We start from the raw sequence: 21,285 nt of genomic DNA, 5'->3' as shown, positions 1-21,285 counted from the left end.
CGGGCATCCCGGCCCCGGGGCAGCCCAGGAGAGGGGTTATCCATCCCCACCGGCACGGGGAGTGGGCTTAGAGGGGAGGGGAGCTGTGTGCATCCCCCCCTTCCTTCCCCCCCCGCCCCCCCACCCCGCTCTCCTTTGGGAGCGAATTCCCTGGGATGGGGAATTGCTGGGATCCAGGCAGGCTGGAGATGGACCCCAACAACACAGAGCAACACCCCCCCCACCACCCCAAAACCACCTCCCACCCCCCTCCCGGTGCCCAGCCGCACGCCGCTCATTAAAAACAATTAAAATACAGATATCCCAAAGGAAGAAATCCCCCCCTAAAATATCCCCCCGGGTCTCCCTGCCCTCCCCTCCCCACGTTGCTCCCTTGACACAAGGTAAACTTAAAAAAGACGGCGCTTGCGGCAGCACCCAGTGACACCCCAGCACCCAGCGACACCCCCAGCACCCATCCACACCCCCAGCACCCATCCCCAGCCGGTCCTTGCGGAGCTGGTGGAGCTGTGGCGATGGTGCCATGGGTCCCCAGCCCCGTCTGGGGGAGCTCAGAGGGTGGCGTGGCTGCGGGATCCCAAAGCGAACCAGCCCATCTTCTCCTGAGCCAGGTCCAGGTCCCGCAGGCGGATGCCCACCTCCCCCAGGAGGATGTTCTCCCAGAAGCCTTCCTCGCTCAGCACGCTCAGGCGCAGCTCCCGCTGCTGCAGGTCCCCCCTGGGGATCCCATCGTAGACGAGCTGCAAGGACAGAGAGGGTAAGACCCTCAGCTATGCCCACCCCTCACCACCCCAGTCCCTACCCCCCAGCCCCATGGCCCACCTACCATCTCGTTGTAGGTAGGGTTGCAGGTTTTTCGGGCCACTTTGGTTTTCCTCTTGGTTGTTTTTTGGGGGTCGGGCAGCAGGTAGGTCTTGACATAGGGGTCAGGGTCATTGCCATCCTGCAATGGTGGCTGTGGGGCAGAATTAAGGGGTGGGGGGCACACACCCTGTGAGTGCAGCAATGGGGCAGGCTCCCCCCACCCCGCTGCCAGCAGGTGCTGTGGACCTACCAGCCCTCGGATGTGCATCACCATGATGAAAAGCTTGTTGTTCTTGTAGGAGATGGAGAGCTTCACCTCCCCGCCAACCTTCCCCAGGGGCCGAGCCCAGGTGGTGTCTGCAGAGGAGGAGAAGAGGGGTGCAGGTGGGACAGAAGCCTCCCCCACCCTCACCCCACATGCTGCCGGCACTGCCAGCAGCCCCCCTACCTGCTGGTTTTGGGGTGGGGTTGGTGCCAGCTGCCTTCTCATCCCGTGGCAGCGGGTGGAAGAAGGTGTAGATGAGGTCACACTGTGGGGCAGGGAGGTGATGTTAGCGATGAAGGTGATACCTGTGTCCCCCCAGCATTCAAGACCAGTGCACTACATGGTGTGCTGGTCCCCAAACACTTCCCCACCTCGCTGATGGCCCCATCCCCAGCTCTCAGGAAGCAGCACCCCTCCTCCCTTGTTGGGACCCCCTCCCCCCCCCAAACCTCCACACCTCTGCCACCTCGGGGGTGGCGTGGATGAGGTGCCAGATGTAGCCGTTCAACTCCTCCTTCCGCCGCTCGGCCACCGCTTCGCCCCGCGACCGCCCGATGACAAACCGGCTGGGGAAGCTGTGGGGACGGACACTCAGCAAAGCCCCCCAGGGTATGAAGGGGGGCGTGTGAGGGGGCAGCAGGGAACCCCAGGACTCTGCCAAGGGTCTGCAGGGGGTTACCTGGGCAGCAGCGAGGAGGGAAAGAGGAGGCGCAGCTTATTATGCAGCTCCTGGAACTCCTCGAAGGTCCGCTGCACGAAGGTCACCTCGCCCGGGCTCTCCCGCTGCACCTTCACCACGTAGATCTGCAGAGAGATGGGGGTGGGATGTGGGATGAAGGCCCTGGGGATGCCCCAAGCCTGTGTGGGGAGAAGCACCGCGACAGAGCCACCCAAACCCTCCCTTCCCCTCTCCCCAGCTGTCCCCACTCACGTAGCCCTTGCTGGGGTTGAAGACCCTCTCGTGGCGGCAGAGGAAGACGTCGCGGATCCGGCCGGATGTCTTGATGGTGTGTGCGCGGGGGGCGAAGGAGAGGGTGGGCCGGGCCTCAGAGCCTGTGAACTTCATCTGCGCCAGGTTGTGGATGAAGAAGTTGAGCTTGGTGGCCACGCTGCCCAGGCTGGACTCAATCAACCTGCAAGGAGGCCACTGGGAGCTCAGCATGGAGGAGCTCCGCGTGCCGAGCTGGTGCCTCCATCCGAGGGCTCCTTCTGTCCTCTCCTGTCCCATCACCCCCCTCTATCCTCTACCTGGTGAAGTAGGTGGTGGCATCAGCATCAGAGTCCTGTGGCCTCAGGGCATCGTAGACATACTTGAGGTCCTCCAGGTCAGAGAGCTCGGGGATGCCACAGGAGAGCATCTGGGAAGGCAGGCAGGGGGTGAGGTGAGGTGAGGTGAGGTGAGGTGAGGTGAGGTGAGGTGAGGTGAGGTGAGGTGAGGTGAGGGCAGGCGGTGGCAGGGAGACTCCTCTGCCATGCCAGGGTGGGGGAACACAGCTGTGTGGTCCCCCAGCTCTCACCAGCCCCAGGAGGTTGAGGAAGAGGTGGGTGTGCTTGCGGATGAGGTTGTAGGCCTGGCAGCACAGGTCCACAAAGTCATGGAAGCGGCTGGAGGGCTTGTCCCCCCCATTGATGACATAGGCCATGTCTGAAGTGAAGACGAACGGTGCCCGGTCCCTGCGGAAAGTGATCGTGACCGGGGCTGGGGGGATTTCCCCACCACCAGGAGATTTCCCCCATGAAACTGGGGTGAAGCCCAACCCTAAAGAGCCCCAGCCCCACAGGGATGAGTCCAGGGAAGGGGGAAGGGGACAGCAGAGGTTTCCTCACCTCTTGATGTTGCCAAACATCTGCGCGTGGCCCAGGAACCTGCCAAAGTCGATGTGGAACATGTGGCCAGTGGTCTTGAGCATGATGTTGTCGTTGTGCCGGTCGCAGATCCCCAGCACGTACGTGGCCACACAGCAGCCGGCGCAGGAGTAGATGAAGTTCTCCACAGCCTGGGAGGAGGGAGGGAGTGATGGAGAAAGGCTGGATGTGTTGGGAAGCGACGGGTCTCGTCGCTGGAGACAGGAGCATGAGGAGATCCTGCCAGACCCCTCCTCACCTTCTCATATTCATCCTCCTTGGGGTTGTGTTTCTGCAGCCAGTCTGCCAGCGGCCGGTCTTTGAAGGAGCCGGTCACACCATGTTCCACCTGGATTTTGCGTAGGGTCTCAGCGTTGGGGATCATCTCCACCATGCCTGGCAGCCGAGACAGCGGGGTGAGACCCATTCATCCTGCACTGAGACCCCCAACCCCCTTCTGCCACCAACCCAGCTGCCCCCCATTGAGTGGCAGCCTGCAAAGCCACGTTCCTACAGATGGGCTGGTGGGATCAGCCCCAAAAAAGGATCACGGCTACTTGCAGCAGCTCCTCTCTAGCAGAACCCCAGGACCTCCTGTGGCATCACCAGCCCAGGAGGACCTGGGGCCCGATGCTGCTGGGGGACACCCCGATGCCAGGTTACCTCGCCCGCGGCCGGTGGAGAAGCAGCGGAAGATGACCATCCGCATGTCCAGCCCTTCCTGCACCCAGATCTTATTCATGATCCGGATCATCTGCAGCGTCAGCATGTCCTGCCGCAGGTCATCCCCGCACTGTGAGACACACAGGGAGGGGAGAGCCATCAGAGCTGGGGGAGTGGGGTGGTGGGGGCAAAGCCAAGCCAGCTGTGCCAGAGATCTGGGCATTGCTCACCTTGAAGATGACTCGGATGTTCTCCCCAAGGGGATCAACGTTCTGGAAGGAGAGCTTCAGGGGAACGGCGTTGGAGTTGAAATAGGAGCAGTCCTGCCACGAGGAAGAAGGCAGCCAGCCCATCAGGGTGAGCTTGGTGTGGGAGGAAGACCACCCCCCCTCCGACACCCCCAGCTCTGGCACTCACCCGGGCCACGATGCCCTTCACCAGCAGACTGGGGCTGAGCGGCAGCCGGCATGACCCATTTGCCTTGAAGAACTGCTTCACGTCCTCCAGCCCCTCACGGAGGATGCTCTGTGGGGCGGGCACGGGACAGGTGGTGCTGAGACACAGCCCAGCATCCCCCCTCCCCCTCCACAACCCATCCCACCTCCCCAGCACCCACCTGCCGTGCGGAGGGGGCAGCATCCCGCACTTGCTGGGCCAGCCTGGCCAGCGTGTTGACCAGCAGGCACTGCCGGTCAAACTCCTCCCGCAGCCCCTTCCCGCAGCAGCAGAGCAGGGCTGCCAGCAGGTACTGGTACCGGATGCTGAACTGGGAGTCCTTGAGGCCATCCTTCAGCAGCCTGCTTGGAGCAGGGGGACGTGGGGTTAGGTGAGCACCAGGGTCCCCCCCCATGCTGCTCACGGTCCTGTCCCCCCGTCCTTGTACCCACCAGAAGAAGTAGTGGGTGATCTTCAGGTCACAGATGGCTCTCTTCATGAGGAAGCGCACCAGTGGGCTGTCCAGGTAGCACTCGTACTTCAGGGCCTGGACAGGGGACAGTTTTGGGGTACACAGCAGGATCAGTGTGCGCCCCATGCTGCATCCCAGTCCTGGCACACACCCCATGCGATGTCTGCGCCCCAGCACATGCCCCACACCACATCCCAGTCCCAGCACACACCTGGACCAGCTGGGGCAGGTAGTCCAGCAGCTCAGTGTCAGAGATGGAGTCGATCCACTGCACGGCTGTCCTCCTCACCTCCTGGTCCGGGAACCTGCAGCAGGGTGTGTGTGTGGGGGGAACAGGGACAGCACCCTCAGCACCCACCTCATTCCCACCGCTGCTCGCATGGGGTAGGGCAGCAGTGCCCAAGGATGCATCCCCCAGCACATGGGTGCCTTACGTGGCATGCAGGAGCCCCAGGGCGTCTTGGTGGCTCATGGATGTCCACTGGCTGAGCAGGGCGTAGATGTCGGGCAGGCAGCCCCACTCCCAGCTGGGAGCACTGGCCAGCAGCATGGGCAGCGCTCCGGGCGCCGCGTGGCAGTAGTAGCGCTTCTCCCACAGCCGCTTGCGGTCGGCATCTGTCAGCCTAGGGCAATGGAGGGGGTGGGGGGCACAGCACAGGGCAAGGGTGGGATGGGATGGGCAGGTTGGGGATGGGGCACACCTTGGTGTCCCCCCCCACACCCCCCCGTGGTGTATGGGACACTGATAAACCCCCTCCAAGCCCTCCCTGCTGCCCCACCACAGCTCTGCCCATAGAAAAGAGGGGTTGGTGGAGAGCAGGATCCTGCTTGCATCCCTCCCCCTGTCCCCCCCCACCCCCCAAGCTGGGCCAAGCTCAGCAGACACATCTGCAGGGTGCTGGGGGCTGCCCCTCATCCCCACGCTGCCCCCCGCTCCCCAAGGGACAGCCAGGACATGAGCACCCATGCACAGGGTGACAGCTCTGGCTGTGCCCCCCCTGCTGCCTGGGGGCCCCTGAGTGAGCAGGGCTGGCTGTGCACCCCAGGCTTTTTTTGCCAGCACCATCCTGCGCAGCCCATCCCGGCGCAGCTGCTGCCACCTGATCCTCCTGTTTACAGCCAGCGCCAGAGGAGCCCAGCCAGCTCAGCTGTGCCAGGCTGGACAAGGGGCCTGTCAGCTGTCCCCACTGTGGGGGGATGTGGCTGGACAGACCCTCCCCAGAGAGGGACAAGCCGGGCAGGGCAGAGCACAAGAGGACCAGCGACAGGCAGCTGCAGGCAGGGTCAGATGGGGGGATGCACATGCTGGGGTGATGCTGGGGGGAGCTCAGCAGAAGTCCCCCTGGCAGGGTTAGGCTGTGTCACCCCCCCTGCCCGGGCTCCTTACCAGTAGAGCGATTTCTTCTGCATCGCCTCCCGCAGCTTGCGCTGATCCTCCTCCCCCAGGCTGCCGAACTCGTACTTGGGGCTGAATCCGGCGGCCGGCGGGCTGGTGAACTTCACCCCAAAGGCAGAGGTGGGGAAGTCGATCTGGGGCAGAAGCAGAGGGTAAGTGGGGGGCCCTGTGTGTGTATGTGTGTGGTGTCCTGGGACCACCCCCCTCCCCATCCCATCCCATCCCATCCCATCCCAGGAGCTGGGAAGCACCTGCAGGATGACGCTGTCAGGCTGGTTGAAGTTGGGGGCACTCGACCTGGCTCTTGAATTGTCCTGGGTCGCTGGCCACAAGCCCAGGAGCTTTCTCCCACAGGTCAGGACTCTGGAGGAGAAGGAGGGGTGAGAGCCTGGCACTGGGGGCAGGAGGGAAGGGATGCTTGTCCCCAAGCTGAGCCAAGGCGCTGGGGACCCCACGGCACTAAGGCCCCTCCTTCCCAACCCCATGGGTGCCACAGCGTGCCATCCCTGCTGTGGTGGGACCAGCTACGTACTGCCTGAAGTTGAAGAGGGGGGTGGTCACCCAGCCCAGGGCCTCAGGGACCCGCCGCTGCTTGTTGGCGTCGGAGGAGCTTCCTGGGGGTGGGATGGGCACGGCGAAGAGCGTGACGCTGAGCAGTGTCTCCCGTGGCAGATGGTTCACCTGGACAGGGAAGCAGATCCTGCAAGAGAGCAGCCAGCAGCTCAGCCGTGCTGGGGACGGGCACTGCCAGCGCCCCGTGGCACCGACCAGCTCCCTGTTTTGGGATGCCAGGCATGCCCTGGGAGAGCCCAGCCCAACAGACACCCTTGCTGCTGGCACTGGGGGTGCCGTGTCGCCCTCCCCCCGCCCCTCCCCCAGCATGGGATGGAGGTCCCATGCCACGAGCAGACTCCCCATGGTTGGGCAACCGGGTCTGGGGAGAGCCAGCTCGGGCACCAGTTAACCCTGCTCCTCTCCATCCTGGGAAGGTGACCGCGGGGCAGGAGGGCTGCCATGGAGGGCCCCCCCCACTGCACACTGACCTGGTCCCACAGCCCAGGGGGGGCTCTGTGGGACTCCAGGGCTGAGGTTCCTCTTCGATGCTCCCGGGGAGCCCAGGGTGGCAGCTACATCCCACCCACGGGTGGGCACAGGCTGGCGGTTGCCCCTCAGAGGGCACTGGCAGGACCCCGCTCCCCGCCGTGCCGCTGGCCGCTCGGCGCCTGTCCTTGGGAGGCACCGGCGCCTTCTAAAATTACCTTGTCCCCATCCCCACCTCCCTGTGCTGCCACGAATGCCAGGCATGGCGAGGGCTTGGCACAGCCTCCCTGCCTGCTCTCGGGGCTATTTTTGGAGCAGATCCCCTTTCCTGGGCGAAAACACGCAGGTCTGGGGAGGGCAGGACTGGCGCTGGGGCTGGAGTCATTCCCAGGGATGACACAAGGCTTTCCAACACCCAAAAATACTGGGGAGAGGCGTGGAAAGGAGCCACTGGAGCAAGGGAGGAGGAGGAGGAGGAAGCAGGGGATGGCACCGTGCACCCCATGCCCTGCCCCACGCCATGGCTGGGGTGCTGCCTTACTGCTGGTCCCATATGATGAGGTGGAAGAGGTATTTGTAGACGTGGGCCTTCCTGGTGAGCAGGGGGCTGCACAGCTCCTTGCCGCCGTGGCTGAGGGAGCAGGAGAGGTAGAAGTCTTCATAACTGCAGGGGGAGCGAAGGGAGATGTGAGCTGGGGGAGCTTTGCCAGGGGCAGGGGAGCCAGCACCTGCGGGGGGATTCACTCCACCATGGGGCAAACCCCACACAGTGGGGTGGGGAGGATGGAGGTGCTGCCCCTTCTGCATCTTCCCCAGGCTGGTTTTGGGAAAGGAAGGGGGCACAGAGCTGGGAGCCCCCATCCCCATCTGCCACCATGCATACCATCACATGGGAGGCTGCCGGGGGCGGGGTGGAGGGGGATAGAGTGGGGGGGGGGGGATGTATTGCCATGTGGCAGGTGCCGAGCGACAATCCAGGAGGGGCTGCGGGGTGCCAGAGGTCAGGGGGATGCCGGCATTTCCCAGGCTACCCCCTTTGTTTGGAGCCAGTCACCGGGGGAATACATTAAGGACAGGACAAAGGCGAGGGGTCCCCAGCGGGGCGGCTGCTGCTGGCGCCGCTGCCTCGCACACCCTCCCTACAGCGGGCTCCAGCCGCCCGCCCGGACCCCCCCTCGCCCCCACCACCACCACGTGGGGCTGAAAGAGGGTAGGGGCACTAAGGCACCTAACAAAAGGAGCACGCTGCCGAGGCAGGGCGAAGGCACCGCGGCCCTGCTTGTTGCACCGGGGCCATCTGTCACATCCCCGGGGCAGCAGTGAGCCTGGGAGAGAGAGAGATGCAGCAGCCCCTGGGATTCCTGGGATTGGAGAGCATCCAGGGGCTCCAGCAATCCCTCACTGCCCAGGCAGCATGAGCACCCCCATATCCCTGCCCTTTAGGAGGCTTGGGGTGGGTGGGTTAGCTCTTCCTCCCTCCATGCCTGTTGAAGATGTGGGACACACACCCCACTCTTCAGCCACCCAGGAGAGGGACACCCCTGCTGTGGGCTATCCCAGGATGGGCTGAGCAGGGAGCAGGCAGCTGCCCTTACCTGGCAGCCCAGGTGATGGGGATGCGGTGGGTGGCATAGACGGTGAAGGAGAGCGGGCAGGAGAGCAGGCGAGCCTCCTGCACCGCTCCCTGCTCCCGGCTCCCGTGCACGGCCGTCTGGAAGTCGGCGTTGAAGGTGCTGCAGTAGAGCTCAACCAGGTTGAGGATGGCGGCTGTGAGGCTCTCCACGATCCTCTCTGATGGGAAAAAGGGAGAGGGGTGAGACCTGGGGGTGCTGCCAGCCCCACTGCCCCCGCGCTGTCCCGCTGGGATGGCGTTGGGGTGCTGCAGGGGCCCCAGGGATGGACCCTGGGCAGGTCTCCCTGGGATGAAGCAAGTGAGAGGGGGAACTTCAGGCTGAGTTCACAGGGAGGAACAACACCCATCGCCTCCAGAAAGCCTCTTCTCTTAAGCAGAATGGGTTCAAACACATTTTTGGCCTTCATCATCGAGGGGGAGGGGTTGGGGGGGGGATTAAAAGCACCAAGAACTCGAGCCCAGAAGGGGAGGAAGAGAACAGAAATACCTCGATTTTCCCTCTTGGCCAGAACATTTGGATCCTGTTGAGGAAAAATAGAAAAGAAACCACAAGAGCAGCATCAGCAGCAGCCCAGTGCTGTCAGCAGGGAGCAGCGAGCCAGGACAGCCACTTTATGTAACCAGCCCAGGCTCCTCGGCTGCAGGAGCAGGGCCAGGCAGCTGCCTGCTCCCAGCTATTGAGGAATTTTCCACGTGGTACAGCAGAAGGAAAGAGGGAATAGAGTCAGATATGAACATGTGCTTCCCCTCTGCACCTCCTGGCCAAGCTTCCTGGTCCCGCATCCCCCCCACTCTCCTCCTCCAAGGACTGACCCCCCCACCTCCTCCCCAGTGCCCATCACTTACCTTCTGGATCTTGGGCTGCATGCGGGAGGGGCAGGGGGGCATCTGGTTGAGGGCTGCAGTGATCTCCTGCGACTCCACGGCAGCCAGGGCGTTGCAGATGGCCATGACCGACTGGATCACCCGCTCTGCCTTCACTGGGAAGTCTCCCTGGAGAGCAGAGGGAGGGGGCTGACATAGGACCCCCTGGATAGCTGAAGGGGGGGAGAGGCTGCTCCCTGCAGCCCACACACCACTGCATAAGGAGATGCACCAGCCCATGCCATCATTCCCCCTCCTTTCACACCTCTCCTCTGACTCATCCTTAGAGCCCCAGAACAAAGAGGGGAAAAGACCTCACAGCAAATGAGGTCAGATGGCCCCAAAACCACCCCCCTTCCTCCCTGTGCTCACCTCGGCTGCCAGGAAAGCATCCACCTCATTGTGGAAGGTGTCGAAGAGGAGACTCAGGGCCTGCCTAGGGGACAGGGAGCAGAGCTCAGCCCTGGCCAGGTGGGCACCAGATGATGGGAGGGGGAACCAGTCCCACCATGACCCCCCCTTACCTGCTGATGGTCTGCTTGATGGGTCTCTCCTGCAGATGGATGTAGTGGTTAAGGGTGGAGGGGCTCTGGTCATCATTTGCCTGGGGATGGAGAGATGCCGTGTCACAGCTTGGCTGCACCCAGCTGCTCCCACAGCGAGGGAGGTTGCCACAGGCACCCAGCCCCATGTCACCTCCCCCAGCACCCAGGCACCCACCGTCCTGGCCAGGTCGCTGCGCACACCCTTCCTCTTCATCAGCTGCAGGCGGATGTCGATGTCAAACTTCCTGCAGTGCTGGATGTACTCGTGGCTGCCCAGTGCATGCTTGCTGTGGGGACAGGGACCATGCACTGAGCCTGACACCCCTCTCCACCCCGTGCCAGCCCCAAAATTCAACCCAGCACCCCCCAGCCCAGCAGCCAGGCAGTGCTGGCTGGGGCCACGCTGCCTGTAAACAGAGGGTCATGGCAGCGTGCTGCTTGCACGAGGAAACATGAAGAATAAGCTATTGTTTTGCCTCCTTCCACCCTCCAGAAAGCTGTGCCCAGCCCAGCCAGCACCACGGAGCTGGGAGCGGGTGTGGAGGAGCCTGTCGTGCCTGGACCTGCCTGCCTGTGAGTGGGAGCAGAGCTTGGACCTGAGGAGCTGGAGGATGCTGAGAGCGGGACCAGGGCGAGCCACAGTCTGGTCCTAGGACCACGGGCAGCCCCCTGAGCATCCCCCCCAGAGCACCCATCCAAACCCAGGGAGAAGGAGCTGATTCAGCCCCCGGCACCGTGCCGAGGGGGTGTGGTGGGAGGCTCCAGGCAGGGTGGAGCTGCAACAGCAGGATGTGTCAGCGGGGTGGGGACAGGCACCCCAGGGACTCACGGGGCTGTGGGGCAGAGGGACACGGTGTCCGATCAGTGCGTGGCCACTGGTGCCACGTCCTGCCCCATGGCCAGGATGGGTGGGGGGAGTGAGGGGTGTGGGGAAGGTGCTGCAGGAAGCCTTGCCTGCACCCATCCTGTGACCCCCCTGCCTGTGTCCCTGTGCTCCTCTGCCTGTGTCCCTGTGCCCCCTGCCTGGCCCTGTGCCCCCCTGCCTGGTCCTGTGCCCCCTGCCTGGCCCTGTGCCCCTCTGCCTGTGGCCCTGTGCCCCCTGCCTGTGGCCCTGTGCCCCCCTGCCTGGCCCTGTGCCCCACTGCCTGGCCCAGCAGCTCAAGCTGGTTTATGGAGCTCATCAGCCTAACGGGCTGAGTGTGGAGAGTTTTGGCACTACCAGCATCTCCCCTGACAGGGGAAGCCGTGGAAAGGAAAGATGGGTGACAAAAGGGCCTTATATCCCAGGGCTTTCTCAAGGGTCTTTGGAGCGCCCTGGGAGATATGGCAGCGCCACTGGCTCCCAGAGAGATGCTCTCTCAGATGGGCTGTCCTGCTTCATGCCCAGGACGCCAGTCCTTGCCCAAAAAGCAGGAGGTTCATCCCTTTGGGAAAGGTCCTCCAGGCTGGCAGGGTCTGTCCTACAGCTGGGTGGTCCCTGAGCCCCCCCCAGCAGAGGGTCACGGTAGGGCTCAGATGTACGGCCATGCCGCTGTTCCCATGGGATGCTAACAGCCTGTCCCCTTGCACACGCGTGTGCACACACATGCACACGGTTGCTCAGGTCATGAGGGCTCAGTGCTAGTGGGAATAAGGGAATAAGCCCCTCAAAGTGCCCGTGCCAGGCAGGCAGGAGCAGGGACTGGGCTCCGCTCGCCCTCGGCACGGGTGCCACGCAGGCTCTCCCGGGCCAAGCGATTCCCAGCCGCCCCTTTAGGGCCTAAACCAGCAGCTCCTGGAGGCCGTGGCAAAGCTCCCACAGATTTCCCATGGCAGGGCCAGGCCCAGGCCCAGGGCAGCACTCCAGCAGCGGGAGCTGGCTTGCTGCATCGAGCCGCTGGGAAGGACGGCATGTGCCTCTGCATGCATAGCTGCTGCATCTTCCTCTGCAGGGAGCTCCCCCCAGCCCTCAGACCCCAAATCCCCTCTGGGAAAGGCAGTGAGGCAGGGAGGGCAGGTCTCAGACCCCATCACCTACCCCACTGCTCCCTCCCCTCACTCCCCCCTCCAACATCCTTTCTCCACCTTCCCCTGCAATGGAAATGGACTGGGAGAAGCCAGGCTCTGCCCCCACCCCCCTTCCTTAGGGACACTGCTGTTATTAATACCCTTCCAAAGAGCTTTTTTTGGCAGCTTCCTGGTTTTCAGACCTCACTCCCGGCACATGGGGGTCAGTGTGACAGACACACACCCTGCTGCTGGGAAAGATGCTCCCGACACGCTGCTTTTGGAAAGAGCATCCCCCCCCATCCCAGGAGACTGGAAAAGGTGTAGAGAGGATCCTGCAGCCAGGATCAGCCCCAGCCATCCATGGGGTGAGCACGGTGGAGCACATGAGCCCTGGGATGCCTGGGTTGGGTTGTTCCCCCTTTCCCCAGCACTCACTTCTGCAGGAACTCCTCCAAACCACAGATCTTGAGCACAAAGTCCTCGACGTCCACGGTCCGCAGCTCATCGTGCGTGTAGCACAGCGCCTGGTAGATGAGCAGGTCCACGGTGGAGGAGCCTGGAGGGAGAAGGAGCAGCACCATGAGCCCCTTGGGAATGGTGGGGACACCCCCACCCCAAGACTTCACCCGGGAGGTCGCTGGGGTGTCCCCTGATTTGCTGCAAGGGGGGGAAAGGGCGAAAGGGTGCTCGGTGTGGGGTGCTTACAGTCACAGGTGAAGGTGAGGGGCTCCCGCAGGCTGTCACACACCACTGTCACCTTCAGGCTGATGCCGTGGCCCAGTTGCTCAGGACTGAGGTTGACAGCGCTCCACACCAGGCCAGTGAGGGAATAGTCCTTGGTGCTGTAGCCAGACCGCAGTCTACAGAGACAGGGACAGGTCAGAGATGTCCTGCTGCGGGTTTTTTCACCCAACCGCCCCGAAATGCCTGTGTTGGGGCATCGTGCAGGGAGAGGATCCAGCCTTGGGGTGCACTGAGAGCCCTGGGAGGAGCTCAGGCACATGGAGTACTCACATGTCCAGCATATGGCAGAAAGCAGCCACCTCCTCATCCCGCTCCTCGGAGACTTCAAAGAGCTCGTAGCCACTGGAGAAGGAGTGCGGCTGGGGGGCAACCTGCGGGGTGCAGCACGAGCCCATCACCTGGCTGCAGGACTCCTGGGGGGGGCTCCAGCCTGCTGCCTGCCTGGGATGGGGTTTGCTGGATCCCTGGGTAGAGCACTGGGCACCAAGAGCCTTTGCCCACCCTGGTGCTGCTCTGCAGCAGCACGGACCCCACAGCCGGGAGACCCAAGGTCTCCTTGCTCCCTGCCCACAAACCCAGCCATTTCCCACATCCCCACTGGGGACACTCCCCAGGGAGACAAGGGATGGGCAGAGCTGGACCCAGGGATGTGGTAGGATGGACAGGGGCTGTCCCCAGGCCACCGTGGTGCTGCAGCAAAGCCTGGCTCAGGCTGCTCTCCCACAACGGCACAGGGGCAGGCGGCACCGCTGTGCCAGGCTCCCCCCCCCCGTGCATGGGGGTCCCTGGGCCTCCATCGCTCTTCTCCAGCAAACAATGGCCCCACTGTCAGAGCAATTAACCCAGCCAACAGCTAAGGGGAGGCAGAGAAAGACAGAGAACACAGCAGCCGCTAAAGACAATTTTAATGCTCTTTTTTAATTAGCCTCTGGCAATGAGGAAGCCCAGAGTGACTTATGCAGCCCCCGCCGGCAGCCCCAGCTGCATCCCTTGCTCCCTGGGGAGAGGGAACCCTGGTTATGGATCCCCTTCCTCCTCTTGATGGAGGGAGGGATGAGCTGCACCAGAACCAGGGGTCTGCCCCTGTAACGGGCATCCCAGTGAGGACAGGGGAATGGGCAGTCCCAGGAGAGAGACAGGCAGCACCACCCCACAACACCTCCTCACACAGAGGGGAGATATCCTGCCTGCTGCTTGGCACAGGGAAGGAGGGAGCTGGGATTGGAAAGGACATCAGGAGCCAAACAGGAAAGCCATTGCTCCACTCTTTCTGGAGGTTCCTGTAATATTTCATGAGCTGGCAGGACACAAGCCCGCTGCAAACCACCTGCAATGTGGCCCCCCTGGGGATGAGGACAGGGATGGGAGAGGTTTGCACCCCCAGCATGGCAGCTCCAGGCTGTCTGAGTGCCAAGTCAGGCAGGCTGCAGGCTCTGGGCAGTGCCTGGGCATCAGGGTGTGTGGAGAGGTGCCGGAGCATCCTGCCTGCTTGGCAGCAGTGTGGCAATGACTGGGTGGGACTCTCCCTTCTGCTTGGCTTCCCAGGCCCTGTTCACTCACCCCAGAGGGTTACAGCCCCAACTGCATGACCCTGCACCCCTTGGGGAGCTGTGCAATCAAGGACAGTGCCTCAGCGTGGGGAGACTGCGATGCACAACCAAGACTTGAGGAGGAGCCACAGCGACGGGATGGATAAAACCAACCAGGACCAAGGGAAACGCAGCAAAGCCACCACCATTCCAAGCTTTCCCAGCACCTAGGCTCCATCCCAGTCCCACTCCCAAGGCAGGGAGAGAAAAGCACCTTACCGGATCGACGGAGATCCTGCGGTTCTTGTTGGGTGCCAGGTTCTTCCTGTTCCCGAAGCGGGAGACGTACGTGCGCGGAGGGATCTGAGGGGGCATGGTCTTGCTCCGTGCCACCGGCTTGCCACTGGACTCCTTCTCAAAGATGCTCCTGCCCTCCTTCCAGCCCCGGGCAGCTTCCCTCAGCACCTCCGACTCGTAGGTGGACTTGAGGTTGAGGCAGGTGATGGCATCGTTGATGCCGCTGTAGTCGGTGATGCCGTAGGGATCCTCCTCGGAGATGCGGCGCCCCAGCAGTTTGCCGTGAGCCCGCTCGTGGGCTGCGGAGAACATGTTGATGTCCTTGGGCTGGGGTCCTTTGGAGGATGGGGGGGACTCCTTCCCCAAGTGCTGGTTTCCCTCAGGGGAGCTCCAGAGAGGGTGCCGGGGAGGCAGTGGGGGTGGCGAGAGTTTTTTAGGGGAACCGCCCCCGCTGTCGTGGGGTGAGGTGCCGTTGAGCGGCTCCCCAAGGAAGTCCCCCCCTGACCCATCAAAGATGTACAGGTAGTCCCCAGCCAGGGGTCCCTTTAACCAGGGCTGGGGGTCCGGTTGAGGAGGGCTGGGACCAGGGGGAGGTCCAGGCACAGGGGGACCCTCGGGTGCTCCCGGGATGTTGCAGCTGAGTGTGGGATCAGAGCCAGAGAGGCCGCGTGCCGCTTTGATCCCGTCGCAGCCGTTCCTCTCCACGGGGTCATCCCAGGAGATGAGGGGCCGCTCTCCCCTCTGCTTAGCCCTGCTCTCCTCCTTGTCCTGCCGCAGCCGCGACAGCGCGTCGTACTCCATCTGCAGCGCCTCGGCCAGCGCCAGCTCCTTCCGGCTGATGCCCACCGACTCCAGGGACTTCCAGTGCTCCCCATTGCCGTGCTTGGCAGACATCTCTCCAAGGACTGGGATCTCTTCCTCCCCGGGGCTCAGGGGTCAGGAGAAGGGCATGCTGCACCGCCAGCCACCCGGGCGGAGGGGAAGGGAAGGGCTAACGGCTGAGCATCGCTGGCAGCGCCCTGGTACAGCCCTTCCTCTCTGCAGTGGGAAGAAAGGAAATGTTTAGGGGCTCAGCAATGCTATGGGTTAAATAAAGAGGTGGTTGCTGCCTGACACCCCCCCCACACACACCCTCCCTGGAGCCTGTGACCACCAGGCAGGCAGGGCTGGCTGGCCCCACAGCAGCTGGTGGGGCTATTGCTGGAGCCCACGTATTTCCCCGAGGATAAAATAAGCTGCAGAGTGGGGAGGGCAGCAGGGCCAGTGCCTGCAGCTGGGGCTGACTCAACCTGCAAGGCTGCTGCCTGCCCTGCTCCTCCTGCAAGGAGCCTGCCTGGCACCAGCTTCGCTGGGTGACGATGCTCTGGTGGGTGAGGACACGGTGGGAGTCGCCTCGCTCATCTCCAGGACCACCACAGCTTGGAGGAGATGACAGATCCTCCAGCAAAACTAGGGGGGGTTTGAAGCAGGAAAGGAGAAGATCCCTTCATCCCACCCACATGGGATGAGGACACTCAGTCTGCAGCATCCTGGGCAGCCAGGCACCAACCCATGTGGTGGGTCCCACGGGTTTTACCGGCAGCACGCTGCTCTCTCCCTGTCTGAGGGTCACAGTATCCCATCCCCAAGCTCTGTTTCAGCAGAGGGAACGGCAACACCCACAGCTCACTGGCTCCCACTGCTATTCCCCAGCTCTGATGGGCCTGGGCTTCCCCAGCAAGCAAGAGACGGGGCACAGTGCCAGGGAGGGGCACAGTGCTGGGGACTTGGGCATCACACCCAGCTCTGATGATAACCACTGGCAGCCCCAGCCCCTCACACAGCCCCCTCTGAGCCCCTCCACAGCCTCTAAATCCAGCTACTTCACAGCATTTGGCTGTGTGAGTGGAGCAGCCGAACAGCCGGACTGGGAACCACTCCCTGGCCCCCGACCAAAACCCGCCAGGGGCGGGACCACAGGGGGGGCCCTGCTCTGTCCAGCCAGCATCACGCTCCCCAGGGAAGGATGTTTCACCTCCTCTTCCCTTCCTAGCACAACAAATAACCCAGTGGATGTTAAACAGAAGAGCAGAGTGAGCCCAAAGCCTCCGGGGACACCCAGCACTTGAGATCTCCAGAGCCAAGTGGCTGCTGAGTGTCCCCAGGCTGAGCCAGGGCTGGCTCAGGACCCTCAGGAAGGACAGAGGACCCCCACTGCCACCCCTTCCTCTTCCCAGTACCACATGCTCTGCATCAGGCAGGGGGCTGGGCAATGCCCTGATTTAGGGTTCTGGGTGTTTGGGAGCATCTCTGTGAGCACTGCTGAACCCCAGGACCCTCCCTCAGCACCAGTGGTGTGGGGAGCAGGAAAGTCCTTACCCATGAAGTCCAGGAGTGGGGAGAGGACCAGCAGACCCTGGTACTGCCTGCTCCAACCCTCTGGAATGGAGGGACCCACAGGTCCAGGATGTGGACCTGTCCCCACCTCCAGCCTGAGCTGCACCAGTGACCCCCCAGTAGAGCAGAACCATCCTCACCAGGCTGGTCCCCACTGTTCCTTCCCAGCTGGGCTGTCGATTATCACCCGCTGCAGCCCCCGGACACACATCACCCCCTCCCCACCCACGAACAAGCCCTGCTGACCCCGGGAGCAGATGGCTGCTAATGAGCCTGGCCCTGGCTTCACCTGCCACCAACACATTTCCTGCAAACAAGGCGGGTTTGACCCCCCCCCCCCCCTCCTCCTCCTCCTCCCCTTCCCCAGCACCGATCCCCTCTCAGCACCCCCCACCCCAGCATCAGGCCAGCCAGGCACCTCACTCAACCAGCATCTTCATGCTTCCCAACTGGAAAAATGGTTTGGGAAGTGGGGGGGGACAGGCTGGAAACGGTCCCTTCCCCAGCATTTTGGTCCCTGCTGACAACTTGAGGCTTTTCCCAGAAAAATAGAAATCCCAAAAGCTGGCAGCCCTGGGCTGCTGGAAGTGGAACAAAGCAAATCTGCTTCTGACCCAAAAGCAACAAAATCCAACCGATTTTTGTGGCTGAGGAAGCCACAAGCTCGTCCTCATCTCCAAGAGAAGCACCCGGGTCCTGCTGAGGTTTTGAGTGGAGAAATGGTCCTGCCTGGTCGAGACGGGGATCCTGTGGGGGCTGGTGGGGTGCAGCTGGACCTGCACTGGCACAGCCCTGGCACAGCACCGGCACAGCACTGGCAGAGCTCTGGCACAGCCCTGGCACAGCACTGGAACAGCCCTGGCACAGCACCGGCACAGCACTGGCAGAGCTCTGGCACAGCCCTGGCACAGCCCTGGCACAGCCCTGGCACAGCACCGGCACAGCACCGGCAGAGCTCTGGCACAGCCCTGGCACAGCACTGGAACAGCCCTGGCACAGCACCGGCACAGCACTGGCAGAGCTCTGGCACAGCCCTGGCACAGCACTGGAACAGCCCTGGCACAGCACCGGCACCATCCTGGCACAACCCTGGCACAGCCCTGGCACAGCACCAGCACAGCCCTGGCACAGCCCCGGCACAGCACCAGAACAGCCCTGCAACAGCACTGGCACAGCCCTGGCACAGCCCTGGCACAGCCCCGGCACAGCACCAGAACAGCCCTGCAACAGCACTGGCACAGCCCTGGCACAGCCCTGGCACAGCCCCGGCACAGCCCTGGTACAGCCCTGGCAGAGCACCGGCACAGCCCTGTCACAGCCCTGTCACAGCCCTGGCACAGCCCTGGCACAGCACTGGCAGAGCTCTGGCACAGCCCTGGCACAGCCCTGGCACAGCACCGGCACAGCACCGGCACAGCTCTGGCACAGCCCCGGCACAGCACCAGAACAGCACCAGAACAGCACCAGAACAGCACCAGAACAGCCCTGGCACAGCCCTGGCACAGCCCTGCAACAGCACCAGCACAGCACCGGCACAGCCCTGGCATAGCACTGGCACAGCACTGGCACAGCTCTGGCACAGCCCCAGCACAGAACCAGCACAGCCCTGGCACCGTCGTGGCACAGCCCTGGCACAGCACTGGCATAGCACCGGCACAGCACTGGCATAGCACCGGCACAGCCCTGGCACAGCACTGGCACAGCCCTGGCACAACCCTGGCACATCTGGTCGTGCCTCTGCCACGAGCCCCCAGGATCCAGGGATGGGAAGCCACGTTCACTGTGGGCACTGCAACCTCGTGGTGTTCACACCAGCCACGCAGGAGGGGCCTGTGCACACCCCAGGGGATGGCACCTTGCCTGGGGACACTGTGTGTTTGGTCACTTCTCTCCCCAGCTGGCACAGCAGCTGGACTGAGGAGACTCAAACCATGTGGGAGAGCCCCCAGCACCCTCCAAGCCCTTGGCCAGGGGCAGAAGTGATGCTCAGCCAGCACCTCTCACTCCTGCTCCTGGGATTTCGCTGAGCAGCTGCTTGTGTTGCCACCAAACATCTCTCCCCCCCCCAGCAGCCTGGTATAAAAACTACCCAGGGCTGTGAGCTGCTCTCAGCACGGGAGCTGCTGAGGTGAGGGCTGAATTCCAGAGGAGCAGAGACAAGCAGATTTGGGGTTTTTTCCCTCCTTTACACACTCCCACTACAGCTACCAGAGGGGTCATTTCCTGACTTTGGATTTCCTGGTGTTTGCCACGGTCACGTCAGCCCCAGGAGCCCCATCCAGCCTGGGATCCCACCTTTTGGAGAAATGCTTCACTGCAGGGCTCATCCAGAGGCACACAGGAGGGAAAACTGCTCCTCTCTCCTGGAAACCCATCTCCCTAAATCCCAAACCAGGGTGTGACACAACTTGCTGGCCAGTTTGCACCAGCACAGCCTTGTAAGGGATGCTGCAGCCTGGCAAGGAGCCTCATCCCCTGTGCAACCCCACCAGCAGCTGCTGCTCTGCCCTGTGTGGCCACAGACCCCCTTCATCAGCCCTTCCCAAAATCCAACCCCCCCCCCCAGCCCACCAGCCAGTCCTGCTCTGCTGTGGCTCTTGGGGTGTAGGATGCACAGGAGCTCTCACCCTGTCCCCACACCTGATGGGACACTGAGGGACAATCCCAGCCTTGGAGCATCATGTTGGGAGGAGGATGAGGCAGAACCAGGCCAGGCTGGGACACACACACCCCCCAGGAGGGAGCTCAGCATCATCTGCAGCCACGCTGTGCCTGCTCCTGCTCCCAGCAGCTGAGCAGCACCTGCCCCATGCAGGGAGGGGTGGGGGAAGCCGAGCAGAAAATCATCCTTTGGGATCCCATGGCAGAGGCACCACTGCAGCCAGCTGTGCCTCCCCGTGCCAGAGCAGGGACCCACTGTGCATCCCAGCTCTCCCCATCCCTCCATCCGTCCGCCCATCCATCCATCCATCCATCCATCCATCCATCCATCCATCCATCCCTCCCTCCCTCCCTCCCTCCCTTTCTCCATCTCTCCCTCCATCCATCCATCCATCCATCCATCCATCCCTCCATCCATCCATCCATCCCTCCCTCCATCCATCCCTCCCTCCATCCCTCCCTCCATCTCTCCCTCCATCCATCCCTCCATCCCTCCCTCCATCCATCCCTCCCTCCATCCATCCCTCCATCCCTCCCTCCATCCCTCCCTCCATCCATCCATCCCTCCATCCATCCCTCCATCCTTCTCTCCATCCATCCATCCATCCATCCCTCCCTCCATCCATCCCTCCATCCATCCATCCCTCCATCCCTCCCTCCCTCTCTCCATCCATCCCTCCCTCCCTCCATCCCTCCATCCCTCTCTCCATCCATCCATCCATCCCTCCCTCCATCCATCCCTCCCTCCCTCCATCCATCTCTCCATCCATCCATCCATCCATCCATCCATCCCTCCCTCCCTCCATCCCTCCATCCCTCCATTCCTCCCTCCATCCCTTCCTCCATCCCTCCCTCCCTCCATCCCTCTCTCCATCCATCCATCCATCCATCCCTCCCTCCCTTCCCCCTCAGAGGCAGCTGCTTCGGGAGCAGAGAGAAACGTCCCAAGCATCTGGGAAGACATCAAACATCCGAGGGGGAGGAAGCACACAGGGGGCTGTGGAGAGGCACCTCCCCGGGGTGTGGGAGCTGGGGATGGAGGTTATGCCTATCAGGGACACAATTCACACCCATTTATAATCCGGGCAGAGGGAGGAGCAGCCCTGAGGAGGATAAAGCACCAGCCTTCACCTCTGGGGCTGCGGGTCCATCCATCCATCCCCCTGCTCCCACTCAGCATTCCCAGCCGCCCTGCCCAGCCAGGAGGATGGTGTGGGGCTCTTCCCTGCCTTGGGGACACTGAGCCTGCCCCTGGCTGTGTCCCCAGCCATCTCTCCTACTGGGAGGCACAGCATCTTGGAGGGGAGGGGGTGACAAAACTCCTCCAATGCTCTGCACCCTGGGGCTGCCCTCTCTGGCAGCAGGGATGCTCCTACATCTCTGCCTCTCACCCCATACAGCCCCCAGGCTCATGACAGACTCCTAGAGCCCAGTTCCAGCACCCACCCCCCCAGAGCAGGTGGGACCCAGCCCCATCTGCTTCAAGAGAAACTCTCCAGTCTCAGTTCTCCTCTTCCCCATCCAAACCAGGAAGGAAACAGGGTCTTTGGGGACCTCCCTGGCCACGTCACAAGCAAGGAAAGCCCTTTGGGTGGGTCTCCAGGTGGTGTTTTCACACAGCAAACGCAGGATTTTCATCTCAGATGGGTCCTGGGGCTCCAGGAAGGGCAGAGCTGTACTCAATGGGATGTGAAAACCGAAACCAAACCCCAGAGGGTTCCATTCC

At 62.8% G+C, this 21,285-nt stretch overlaps 1 protein-coding gene across 1 annotated transcript; it reads right to left on the bottom strand.

Moving 5' to 3' along the window:
- Nucleotides 1–374: 374 nt before the first annotated feature.
- PIK3C2B (phosphatidylinositol-4-phosphate 3-kinase catalytic subunit type 2 beta) lies at nucleotides 375–15,539 on the bottom strand. The gene is made up of 32 exons (XM_084275794.1): nucleotides 14,505–15,539; nucleotides 12,967–13,067; nucleotides 12,658–12,812; nucleotides 12,388–12,508; nucleotides 10,139–10,250; nucleotides 9,943–10,022; nucleotides 9,791–9,854; nucleotides 9,401–9,547; nucleotides 9,042–9,075; nucleotides 8,517–8,712; nucleotides 7,463–7,585; nucleotides 6,413–6,580; nucleotides 6,132–6,243; nucleotides 5,872–6,014; nucleotides 4,919–5,107; nucleotides 4,696–4,789; nucleotides 4,465–4,559; nucleotides 4,194–4,374; nucleotides 3,995–4,102; nucleotides 3,808–3,900; nucleotides 3,578–3,707; nucleotides 3,174–3,310; nucleotides 2,897–3,066; nucleotides 2,587–2,743; nucleotides 2,318–2,427; nucleotides 2,001–2,202; nucleotides 1,749–1,873; nucleotides 1,527–1,644; nucleotides 1,253–1,334; nucleotides 1,055–1,161; nucleotides 827–955; nucleotides 375–740 (listed from the first exon to the last, which is right to left on the bottom strand). Exons 1-32 carry the CDS (start codon nucleotides 15,414–15,416, stop codon nucleotides 552–554), a joined length of 4,884 nt encoding a protein of 1,627 aa, XP_084131920.1. The 5' UTR covers nucleotides 15,417–15,539; the 3' UTR covers nucleotides 375–551.
- Between the last annotated feature and the right edge of the window lie 5,746 nt (nucleotides 15,540–21,285).

The sequence above is a fragment of the Gallinula chloropus genome (assembly GCF_964237585.1).
Source record: "Gallinula chloropus genome assembly, chromosome: 27".
Taxonomy (NCBI): domain Eukaryota; kingdom Metazoa; phylum Chordata; class Aves; order Gruiformes; family Rallidae; genus Gallinula; species Gallinula chloropus.
Note: the sequence above shows the minus strand (reverse complement) of the source record. Positions and strands in the feature narration are given on the sequence as shown.